The sequence below is a fragment of the Prionailurus bengalensis genome, chromosome E1 (genome assembly GCF_016509475.1).
Source record: "Prionailurus bengalensis isolate Pbe53 chromosome E1, Fcat_Pben_1.1_paternal_pri, whole genome shotgun sequence".
Lineage (NCBI taxonomy): Eukaryota > Metazoa > Chordata > Mammalia > Carnivora > Felidae > Prionailurus > Prionailurus bengalensis.
This window is the reverse complement of record NC_057347.1, coordinates 47,349,295-47,361,375: the sequence shown is the minus strand read 5'-3', so window position 1 is coordinate 47,361,375 and position 12,081 is coordinate 47,349,295. Positions and strand designations below refer to the sequence as shown.

Sequence of the window (12,081 nt, the reverse complement as noted above, 5' to 3'; positions counted from 1 at the left end):
TATTATCATCACAAGGCAGGTAGTAAACATATAAACATATCCATCACCTCCAAAAGATTGCTGGTTAAACACTTATTTTAGTAATTCAGTAGTTGTAAAGTAGTATCTAACTTTAAAACTGCTAAATGAGGGGCGCCTGGGTGGCTCAGTCGGTTAAGCGTCCGACTTCAGCTCAGGTCATGATCTCGCAGTCCGTGAGTTCGAGCCCCGCGTCAGGCTCTGTGCTGATGGCTCGGAGCCTGGAGCCTGCTTCCGATTCTGTGTCTCTCTCTCTCTCTCTCTCTCTCTCTGCCCCTCCCCCATTCATGTTCTGTCTCTCTCTGTCTCAAAAATAAATAAACGTTAAAAAAAAATTTTTAAAAACCTGCTAAATGAAACAGAAAAATGCAACCTTTTCCATATGCTCCTTCACCAATAGCATTTACTCTCCTGTGACTTCTCACAAACCATTTAACCTTCTGGGACTTTGTACATCTCCAAGAGGAGAAGACTGTATTCCACCTCGCTAATCCTCAAGGGAGCGAAAATTAAAGAAAGAGTGTCCATTTCTCACACGTGAGGTTGGCAAAACATCAAGACTGGCAGGTTCCAGTGTCCGTGTGATTACACGGCAGGGCCATACGCATGTGCTGCTGGTGGGTGTGTGCACCTGAACTAATCTGACAGCATCTGTTAAAACTGTAAGTATACAATTTTAACCCAGACATCCAACTTTTAAGACTCCTTTACCCAGACATCCAACTTTTAAGACTATCCTACACAGGGGCGCCTGGGTGGCACAGTCGGTTAAGCGTCCGACTTCAGCCAGGTCACGATCTTGCGGTCCGTGAGCTCGAGCCCCGCGTCGGGCTCTGGGCTGATGGCTCGGAGCCTGTTTCCGATTCTGTGTCTCCCTCTCTCTCTGCCCCTCCCCCGTTCATGCTCTGTCTCTCTCTGTCCCAAAAATAAATAAACGTTGAAAAAGTCACTTTCTCAGGAATACTGAGTATTCTCCATATAAAGTATTCTCCATATAAAATAAATTAAAAAAAAAAAAAAAGACTATCCTACAGAAACTAGCAACACTAAAGAAGAATATGTTTTTATTACAGGATGGATTATAACGACAAACGAGGACACAAGAACCACCTGAACGCCTACCGATATGAGAAGTTTTGAGGAAATAGGAAAACATTTATAGTATGGAATATTAAGCAGTAATTGGAACTGGAGAAACTTAGAAAGATATCCATGACAGGTACCCAGGTGGCTCAGTCAGTCCAGTGTCCGACTCTTGATCTTGGCTCACATCATAATCTCACGGTTCATGAGTTCGAGCAACACATCAGGCTCTGCACTGACAGTACGGAGGCTGCTTGGGATCCTCTCTCCCTCTCTCTCTCTCTCTGCCCCTTCCCCGCTCGCTATGTCTCTCTCTCTCTCTCAAAATAAATAAATAAATAAATAAATAAATAAATAAATAAATAAATAAATAAAAACAGAAATTAAAAAAAAGAAAGACACCTATCTATGATCTGTTGGTATGTAAGAAAGCAATCTGCTTTGTACTGATCACATGAATCTTTTTTAATTTTTAAAGGAAAACCCCTATCTACATATTTTAGGCATTTGTATTTATCACTATAGAGAAAGATACCAAAGATACAGCAAGGTAATAACCATGATTTCTTCAGATGGGATAAAAAGGGGAAATGATTCCCTTCTTCATATTCCTCTATATTATCTGACTTATTGTTATTTGGCTCCCTGGTAATTTTATTTTTTGTTGTTGTTGTGGGTAATTTTAAATGTCCAGAGATAGTAAAGGTTTTGTGAAAGGGCGTTCACATTCTTCAGTGAATGGTTAAATTATGTCCAATATGCCACAGGAGTATGTCAGATAGTTTTTAAGGTTTACAACAAGAACAGTTAATACTTTTAAAAGTTTTGATACAAAGGAGTAATAAAAAAATTAACTGTTTTTTTATTTTTTAACACCTCAGCACCCCTCCCCCAAATTCTGGATAAACGAAACATTCTATTATTCAAATCACAGCTGTGATTGAAGCAAAACTTCCCACCACACACTGTACCCCTTCTCCCACTCACTCAGAGATTCATTCCAGTGAACTGGCAGGAATCACGAAGAAAAGCATTCCTATTCTACGAGTACCCAAAGAGCAAAAATCTTTCTAGTTAATTTCTCGCCCAAAGAAAACAGAAATAAAGCACTAACGAGCATGCCAGTCAGGCTCTCTTCTCTAAGGGACATCTACTGAAGGGAAAAAAACATTCTAAGATGGACAGACAAGCCTCTCAATTTATCCAAGCTTAACATCTTAATCTATGTGTGTTACAGGTCTTAAAATTTGGCTCTTATTGACTAAAAATACTCACACAAACTTTAAAAGGACACTATCAGTGTTCCCACTCATGACGATGAACAACGTTCAGATGTACATCCATCAGAGCAGGAAAGTCGTCATCCACATTAGTTACTAGTAACCACAGTGAGGGGGTTTCAAATGTTTTAATCTCTCTTGAAATCAGCATATAAAAAAATCAAATCTTAAAGTGCTCAATTTAAATAACTCAAAATTTTCAAAGCAGAAAACAGTCCCATTCTTAAACATACCATGCCTACAATCTTCATCAGCTTGCCCATAGTTTTTCTGCAAAATAAAAGATACAAGATAAAATTAAGTCGTTCAAGGGCAGCTTAAAACAGATTTTATCAAAAACAAAAACTCAACTTTGTTTCAAAGTGTGATTATTAATGTTTGGAATTTAATATTCACAGAGCAAAACTAACTCATGTGCTCTACCAACAATATAATGTCCTTCCCTGTCCATTACTCACACTCCTCCGCACCTTCTCTACTTCCAAACCACCAGAACCTCCACCCTCACGATCACGCTCAGCTAACGACTCCCCTGAGAAAACAGAGCCCTGAGAAGAGAGTTCCCGAGGACTGTCACCCCATGTCTGCCCGCTTCCCAGCGCACTCTCTGCCTTCCGCCTGTTACCAGGCCAGCCTCCAGGGCCCTTTCTAGCGTACCGCTGGGGCAGACCTGCTCTATAACCCGCTCAAGAACATCGCTCCGGCAAGCCTCCTCTACTCCTACATCACTGACTTTTTTGCTTTCCATTGATTCAGTCCTTTAAACAAACATGGGGCTACTTCACCCATCTTAAAAAAATCCTTCTTGTGACCTCACTTCTCCCACCAGTTACCACTCTCACTTTTTTGTGCCTCTTTGGGACAAAACTCCCCGAGAACTGTCTCTACTCATGTACTTCAATTCCTTCCCGGTGACTCTCGAACCGTCTTTAGTCAGATGGGCACCGCCACTCCACGGAGGCTGCTCTCGTGCTGGTCTCCAGTGACCTCCACTGCATCCAGCCGGACACGCGGTCTACACTGACTCGTTCCCATTCAGATGCACTGTCACATCTCCGTCGCCTCTCAATTCTCACTACTACATTCACGGCAACAGACACTGCTGACCACTCTCTCACTTGGATCCACTTTCTTTACTTGGCTACGGGTTCACGGCCCTCCCTTAGTTTTCCTTTACGTCAAGCGTTGCTCTTCAGGCTGCTTTGCTGGTTCCTCTTCTTCTCCTGCACCTCTTCACACTGTAGTGCCATTAAGACTAAGTCCTCGGTCCTCTCCTCTTCTCTATGTACATTCGTTCATTCCCTTGGTGATCTCACCCAGGCTCAAGACTTTAGATGTCATCTACAGGCCCCCAACTCTTAAGTCAGTATCTTTGACCCAGACCTCTCTCCCAAACTCCACACCTGCCTGACTGCTTCCTCAACATCTCCAGCCGGCTATCTAAATGACATCTCAAACTCAGGATGTCCAAAACTGAACTCCCAACTTGCCCCACAAAACCTGTGCACCACCGACAGCCTTGTCATCTCAGTTGAGGAAACTCCACTTTCCAATTGCTCAGACAAAGCAACATCGAAGTAAGTAATCTGTGACCGCTCTCTCTCTCTCTCTCTCACTCCCTGCATTCAATGTATTAGGAAATCATACTAGTCCGACCTTCAACTTAGAACCAGAATCAAACCACTCCTCAGTCTCTCTGCTGCGGCCGCCATTTTGCCTGAGTCACTATCATGTCTGGCCTGGATTATTCCAACAGCTTCCCAACTAGTCCCCCTGCCTCACTTACCCCTCCAGAGTCTACCCTCAATATAAAAGCCAAAGAATCCCTGCCAAATCAGATCATGCCATTCCTCTGCTCAAAACCTAACAAGAGCTCCCCAACTTAAGTAGAAGAAAACCAGGTCCTTATAGGGACCTGGAGGGCCCCACAGGATTCAGCCCCATTGCCCACTCCCCCTCACATACTTTTCTCCAGCACACTGGTCTTCTAGCTATTTCTCAAATATGCCAGGCAGGCTTCTGCCTCAGAACCTTCGCACTGACTGTTGCCTCTGCCTGTAATGTTCTTCCTCCAGATTTTGACATGGCTCGCTCCCTTGCCTCCTTCGTATCACCTTATCAGCAAAGCCGACCCTGACCACTCAATTTCAAATTGCAGACCCAACCCTAACCCTATATCCCCAAATCTCCCTTGCCATGACTTTTTTTTCCAGCAGACTGCTACCTTCTAACACTCTCAAGTGTCTACTTATGTGTAAGATGTACTGTTTAGGGTCTGTCCCCCAGCTAGAAAAAATACCGTGAAGATCATTTTTTTCCACCAATGTCTATCAAGTACCTAGACCAGTGTCCGGTACATAGTATACACTCAATAAATATTTGCTGAATGAGTGGATAACCCAAAATGCTATACAACAAGTTGTATTAAACAATTTTAAAGGTGTAAAACCAGTTGTTGCTGTCAAACATGTTCAGCAATCACTAGACACATCAGCCCGGACTTAGGTGATTGTGGCCAACGATTTTCCCCACTCAATGAAAAAGTCTATTTTTCACGGCTCAGCATTGGCTTATTGACAGTGTTTACCCACCAGTTGCAAAAACGAGGCGATTCTGTAAAGAAGACTCTCAATTTTGATGCTTTCTATCTCCAGTGGACATGGCCCTGTGAAGTCGGCCATGGAGTACTGGCCAAGAGAAAGGAGGGCCTCTGTGCAGTGCTTGAGGGTCATTTCATAGTCCTGCCTCTTAAGTGATTCGCACGCTTGTTCACATGACTTCTCAGCTCTTCTGTCTTCCATGACTCAGGGACAAAAATCCTAAAGACAGAAAGAAAGGACAGGTCAGAGAAGGTTTTAAAATCTCACTCGTTTTCAATTCTAGTCTCATTCCTACCTCTGTTGGTTTAATTATCTCTCGGAATAGTTACTCTCAACCAGCCTTCTGATCAAGGTCACAGCTGAGCCTTGTGATGCTACAAAATCTATACTTCTCTTTTACGTTTTATGAAGTCTTTACTAAGATCCAAGCATAACGTCAACCGTAAGTCGAGATCACACAACCAACCACCAAATGTAGAAATGAGTCAAATTGATAAAGGAAACATGACTTTGAGGACTGCAAGGTGCAACAAACCATGAAGGCTGTTTTGTGTGTTTTTTTTTAAACCAGAAGGTACAGAAATGCTTCATATCCGAACCTCCCAATTTCAGTATTGTAATTCCGTGACTGGGATCGCAGAGAATCAAGACCTATACCGTGCAGGATTTTTCCCATCAACATAAAAACCTGGCTAAAATGCCAGTTTGAACCGCCTATTCATTCAATTCGGCAAACACTCCCCGAGGCCGGGCCCTGTGCTAGCAGCCCCGAAGTCCACGATGGAGCACAGCACGGCTGCTCTCAGGCAACTCCGATTCTGGCAAGAGCAGCAATTCCGAGAAAGACTTATTCCATCTGCCACAAGGCATGAGCTGGCCTCAAACGGTGAACGGGAGATCCCTACACAGAGATGACAGGGAGAGCGTACGTGGGATTTTCAGAGAGAAGAGTTCAAGTGAAACCACCAAGAGGAACAACCACGTGACCTAAACTCCAGGTGTGTCAGGGAAAGCGGAGGAGCCGCGAATGACCTCAAGGGCCGCAAGAAGGGAGGGCTTTATTCCACAGGCGCTGGGGCGTGATGGGCTGTCACAGGAAGAAGGAGGCTCTCCCACAGAAGTGCCGTAAGAACAGGCGAGAAGCGGGCACGGCCATCAGGAAGACACCACCACGGCGGTCCGAGGAGGAGAGTCTGCGAATGCAAGCCCGGCCTCGCCCCAGCTGGATGGCTCACGGCGAGAGCACGACGCCTGGGCAGAGAGGACCTCAACCCCGTGGACTGCCGATCACGACACTGCGTCGCGGGAGCACTCTCGCGGACCGCCCGTCACCAGCTCGGTCAGGCACGGAGAGTGCGTTTCCTGCCCCCCCCCCCACCTCGCTTGCCAGCCCTCCTCCTCTTCCCCACCTTCCACCTGACCCACCGGCCCCAGGTGCTCATCGGTCCCTCTCGCCTCCTCTCCTGTCGCAGCCCCGGCGAGCCTCCTGCCGCCTCTCCAGCTCTGACGGCAACCTGGCCCCAGGCTCCCCTGCTCTTCTTCTGCCATGCGCCGCACACAGCGAGAGCTGAGGGGAGAAAGCCGTGGACGGGCACCCAGAACACAGTGGCAGTGAGTTGGGCATGATGACAGACGTCTGCAGAGGTCCGTCCGGGCCCCTTCAACTTGGAGATACTCGTAGGTCAAAAAGTGCAGGGGCACCTGAGTGGCTCAGTCGGGTAAGCACGGGACCCCTGATTTCAGCTCAGGGCATGGTCTCGCAGCTTCTGAGATCGAGCCCCACACTGGGCTCATGCTGACAGTAGGGAGCCCGCTGAGGATTCTGTCTGTCTCTCTGTCTGTCTCTCTCTCTCTCTCAAAATGAATAAGTAAAATTTGCAAAGTGAATGACTTGCTTTAAAGAAAGGAAGACAAAATAGCGACATTACAAGATAATAACTGATTATAGAGACCTCAGATGATGCTACTGACACTTTGGTCCGAGTAGGTCTTTGCCGAGGGAGAGCTGTCCTGGGTGCTGTAAGATATTTAGCAGCATCTCTGGCCAGTGGCACCTCCCAACTTGTGACAACCGAAAGTATCTCCAGACCGGAGCAAATGTCCCCTGGGGGGGGAAACTCATTCCTGATTGACAACTACTGATACAAACGAGCTTCTCGCGTTGGCTTGCCAGACAATAGCAAAAGTAGATGCATAAACCCATGGACGCCAAAGGCCTCAGAATTGGCAAATCTTTCCTGTAAAACTCTCAGCCGCATCTAGAAAATATTACAAAAGAAGTGAAAAGAAAAGAAAAACTAAGAATGCACAAGCTAAAATCTTTCTTAGGGACAGAACAGAGCACAGGGAGCCAGAGCACAGACGCAGAGCCAGAGGCCTTGCATTCAAAATTCCCCGGCCCCCTCACCCACCGGCCCCCTCACTCAGATACTCACGAGCTGCACAGCCTGGGGCGAGTGACTTAACCTCCAGTATCCCACCCAACTTGCTCACCTCAAAATTGGCAAACAACTACTGCCTACCTCCTATGGTTAATGTAGGATCAGGTGAAGTATCGTGTGTACAACACTTACGAGAATGCCTAGCACACAGTAAGTGCTCAGGAAGCGTCAGCTATGGCTATTTCCCTAAAATTCCAAATTTTCAGTTTACATAAAGTAGAAACACTTCACTGATCTCAACATACAATACTATATTTACAGTAAACAAAATAACACTCTGCGTAACTACCTAGTTAACGGAGCAATTATTTTCATCCATTTTACCCATCTCAATAAACTGATAATGATTACGCAAGAATGGCCACTGGAGAAATAAGTACATTTGTATGTCACTGATATACACAAGACAACCCCTAAAACTGGCTACAAAGGGAGATCACAAAGACTCCTGTCAACATCAGCCACCAAGCATACTCCCCAGGGATATCTCAAAACATTAATATATCAGCAGATTGGGGACAGAACTATTAACTTCAGCAGCTCCAGGGGGAATTAACTTGAAGAGTTAATGTCTGATTCATTAGGTTCAAGTGCCTATCTCAGAAGAGGATGTGAAGGTTTCTACCACACTTACCTTTGTTAATCAGGTCTTAATAATTAGTTTCTCCCTAAGTCCTACCTGAACCTCACCAGGGGTACTCAGCTGTAGTGCGGACCTCAGTACAAAGCAGGTCTTATTCAACCATTTTCTCCGGTTTTTCAGAAAACAGAAGGACCTAGCTACACATCCTCCTTCTGAAGAAGTTAAAAAAGCTTTCTCATGGGTAAAATAAAAACTGCCAGTCAAAGTGAGACAATGTCTCAGCCATGCTAAAATGGACCATAGAAAATACACAGCAAGAGATCTGGAACTACTACTCCTGGAAGAGGCCAGCACCCAGATACACCTCACTGTGTGGCTGACACTCTTGTCGAGGATACAGACACAGCTGTATCAACACCATACAATCCTACCGCCTGCCCAGAACAGCCTGATCCAAGGGCAAACAGTGACCAAGCTCTAAGAGTCTCTCCCATGGGGACAGGGAGGCCCAGGGAATGGAGATGAGTCCCGTGAATCACATCGATACAGGAAGAAGCATCACATCCGCCCATTGTGAGATCTACCCCCTATCAGCCTTGATTCTTTCTCTTCCTGTTAAAAACAACCAACTTGCATAAAAAGAATATAAAACACTGTATGTAACTTTCTACAAACTCCTCCACCTGTGGGGAACATGGGCTTGGGAGTGTGTGACTTCACAGGCAAGGGAAACCAAGATTCCAACCCAAATCCATTAACTCCTGCAATCTGCTGCTGACCTAAAAAAGAGACTAATATCATTAGTTGTTTGGCCACCCAGTATCCATTCCTTTTCCTGCTAACAAAAGCCCACATTTTCCCTTCGAGAATTCACCTCACCCCTACTCTCGGTCCATATGGTTCCTGAAGAGCAGACCGCATCAAGGAATCCAAGGGTGTCATGTGACCACAACTGGCTCATAGCCCCAAACACAAAGACTGGCTCAGGCAAGACATGTGACCCCATAAGAACCAATGAGACACGAGACTTCTGCTGAGGCTTCTGGGAAAAAGACAGGTGTTCTTTCCCACTAAACCTAAAGTGTGAGAGGCTCCCGGGGTTGAATATGCTGCGGCCACTTTTCTAACATATGGCCCCTACAACTGAAGTCTGTACAGGAAAAGGCAGAGTTGATCCATAGGGAGAAACAGTCCTGATGACATCACTTGAGCCCCAACTCCAGCTAACTATGCCTGGACTTTGCAATTAAGTGAGCCAAGAAATTTCTTTCTAGTTTAACCCAGGCAGTTGGGGCTAATTGATATACATGTATGTCTGATTAGCACCTCCCAGGATGTGAAGAACTGAATGAGCTGATAATTGTCTTATAATATATATACACACGATTATTAGTAACACTGGCCACAGTTATTGATTGCTAATAACGGTAAATATAAAGAAGAAAAAAGTGGGCTTGGGAGAGAAATGGCTTAATGTGATACTTGGTTATTCTGCCTGTTAAAAATACAATTCTAGGAGCGCCTGGCTGGCTTAGTCAGTGAAGCACACAACTCTTGATCTCCGGGTTGTGAGTTCGAGCCCCACGTTGGGTGTAGAGATTACTTAAAAATAAAATCTTAAAGGGGCGCATGGGTGTCTCAGTCCATTAAGCTCAGGTCATGATCTCATTGTTCGGTTCATGAGTTTGAGCCCAGCATCCAGCTCTGCGCTGACAGAGCAGAGCCTAGTTTCCATCTCTCTGCCCATCCCTTGCACTCGCTGTCTCTCAAAAAATAAATAAACATTTAATAAAAATAAAAATAAAAGAAAGTGTGAAAGTCTTCACAAACCTAAGCCAATCATCTCCTTTGGTGAAGCAAAAGTCCCGTCCGTCCCTAAGACTAAGGATAAGGAGTATTTTAATTAGCACCACCTTTCCAAGAAATGATAACATTTGGACTTTCCACAAGTCAACTTTATAAGAACATCGCTATCACTAAGTTAGTTTTCACTACTTTTATAGAAAAGAAATTTGTTTTAAAATCTATCCATCTTAGTACAATAAAAAAAAAAGGAAAGACACTGATATATTGGACTTCATCAAAATTACACTTTGGCTCTTTGAAGGACACTGTTAAGAGAACGAAAACTAAAGACTAAGAAAAAATTATCTGCACATCACATGTCTGAAAGAGGATTTGTGTCTGAACACAGAAAGAAGTCTCAAAACTCAACAATAAGCAAACAACCAAATTAAAAGCTGGATAAAAGATTTCCACACACACTCCAAAGAGGGCATAATGATGGCAAATTAGCACATGAAAAGATGAGGCTTTAGTCATCAGAGAAATGCAAATTAAAACCATGATTAGACACTACTACATACTATTAGAGTGGCTACATTACAAACATTGATAACATCGGCAATGCGGAAGAACTGGAACACTCAAGACATTGCTGGTGGGAATATAAAATGGTACAGCTACTCCAGAAAAAGGGCTGACAATTTCTTTAAAAAGTTAAACACATATTCACTACATGACCCAGCAATCCCCTCTCCCCAGACAGCTACCCTGGAGAAATGAAAAGACACGTTCACACAAAAATCTATACACAAACGTTCACAGCAGCTCTATTCATAACTGCTAAAAACGGAGATATATCCAAATGCCCCTTAATAAGTGACCATGGAAAACTACTCAGCAATAAAAAAAGAATACGTTTGCAATATATGCAATACCTTCCATGACTGAAAAAGTAAAGGAGCCCAGTCTTAAAAGCTTACATATTGTATGATCCCATTTGTATTATATTTTCGAAAAGCCAAGACTAAAGGGATGGAAAAAGGTCAGTGGCGGGAGGGGTTATGGGGGGGGGGGATGGGTGACTATGAAAGAAGAGGGTGAGGACACTGCTCTGTATCCTGACTGCGGTGTTAGGTGCACAAACTATACATGTAGGAAATTAATAGAAGTATACACCAAAAGACAAAAGCCAACTTTTACCGTATGATAATTTTAAGAATAAACTTTTAAATTGCTTTTAAAATAGGAATCAGTGTCATAATTAATATGGTTTTTGTTTTTTAAAGTTTATTTATTTTGAGAGAGAGAGAGAGAGAGAGCGCGAGCACGCGCACATGCACATCCAAGCAGGGGAGGGGCAGAGAAAGGAGGACAGAGAAATGCCCCAGCAGGCTCCATGCTGACAGCACAGAACCCAACACAGGGCTCGAACCCACAAATCATGAGATCATCACCTGAGACGAAATCAAGAGGTGGATGCTCAACCGACCAAGCCACCCAGGGGCCCCTAACATAGTTTTTATTTTTAAAATTTTTTTTTTATTTGACGTTTATTTACTTTTGAGACATAGAGAGACAGAGCATGAACGGAGGAGGGTCAGAGAGAGAGGGAGACACAGAATCTGAAACAGGCTCCAGGCTCCGAGCCGTCAGCACAGAGCCCGACGCAGGGCTCGAACTCACGGAGTGTGAGATCATGACCTGAGCCGAAGTCAGTCGCCCAACCGACTGAGCCACCCAGGCGCCCCTAACATAGTTTTTAAACATTGAAAAGAAACAGATACAGAAGGATAAGCTTGTTGTTAATAAATGGAAAACCTATACATTTCCTCTTCCGTGCATGTAGGTTTTAGAGGCAAGAATGGAGCCTTCAGAAAGAATGTCTCCAAATAGAGCAATCATTGAGTTCACTTGGCACAAAATATAGAATATTTTTGAAGAATTCCATCATCACTAGGTAATTTGTCTAGAACCAAAAGTAAATATTGGAAGAAAAATGAAATCAATAGTGCACCACAGAGGCGGTAGGTAGACAGGCCTGGACTAAGATATTTTCAGTAACAGATGAAAAAAAGGAAGGTGATTTTTAAAAGCATCATTCTTTGCCCACTGGGGACTTCTTTCTAAAACAGTATGAGAATAACCATCAGACCACCATGAAATCAAGGCATGAAATGTATTTTATTGTTTAAAAAAAAATCAGTTATGGGGCGCCTGGGTGGCTCAGTTGGTTAGGCGTCCGACTTCGGCTCAGGTCATGATCTCACAGTTTGTGAGTTCAAGCCCCGCTG

The 12,081-nt window shown here is 44.3% G+C and overlaps 1 protein-coding gene across 5 annotated transcripts in view; it reads right to left on the bottom strand.

Annotated features, from left to right (window-relative positions):
- HELZ (helicase with zinc finger) overlaps positions 1 to 12,081 on the bottom strand; it is a 159,254-nt gene that overhangs the window by 130,093 nt on the left and 17,080 nt on the right. For all 5 annotated transcript variants that reach the window (XM_043585067.1, XM_043585061.1, XM_043585062.1 and 2 more), the window contains 2 exons: positions 4,973 to 5,200; positions 2,615 to 2,651 (listed from right to left, as the gene is read on the bottom strand). In XM_043585067.1, coding sequence (XP_043441002.1) covers positions 2,615 to 2,651; positions 4,973 to 5,182 — 247 coding nt within the window. In that variant the 5' untranslated portion in view covers positions 5,183 to 5,200. The remainder of the gene's footprint in view (positions 1 to 2,614; positions 2,652 to 4,972; positions 5,201 to 12,081) is intronic.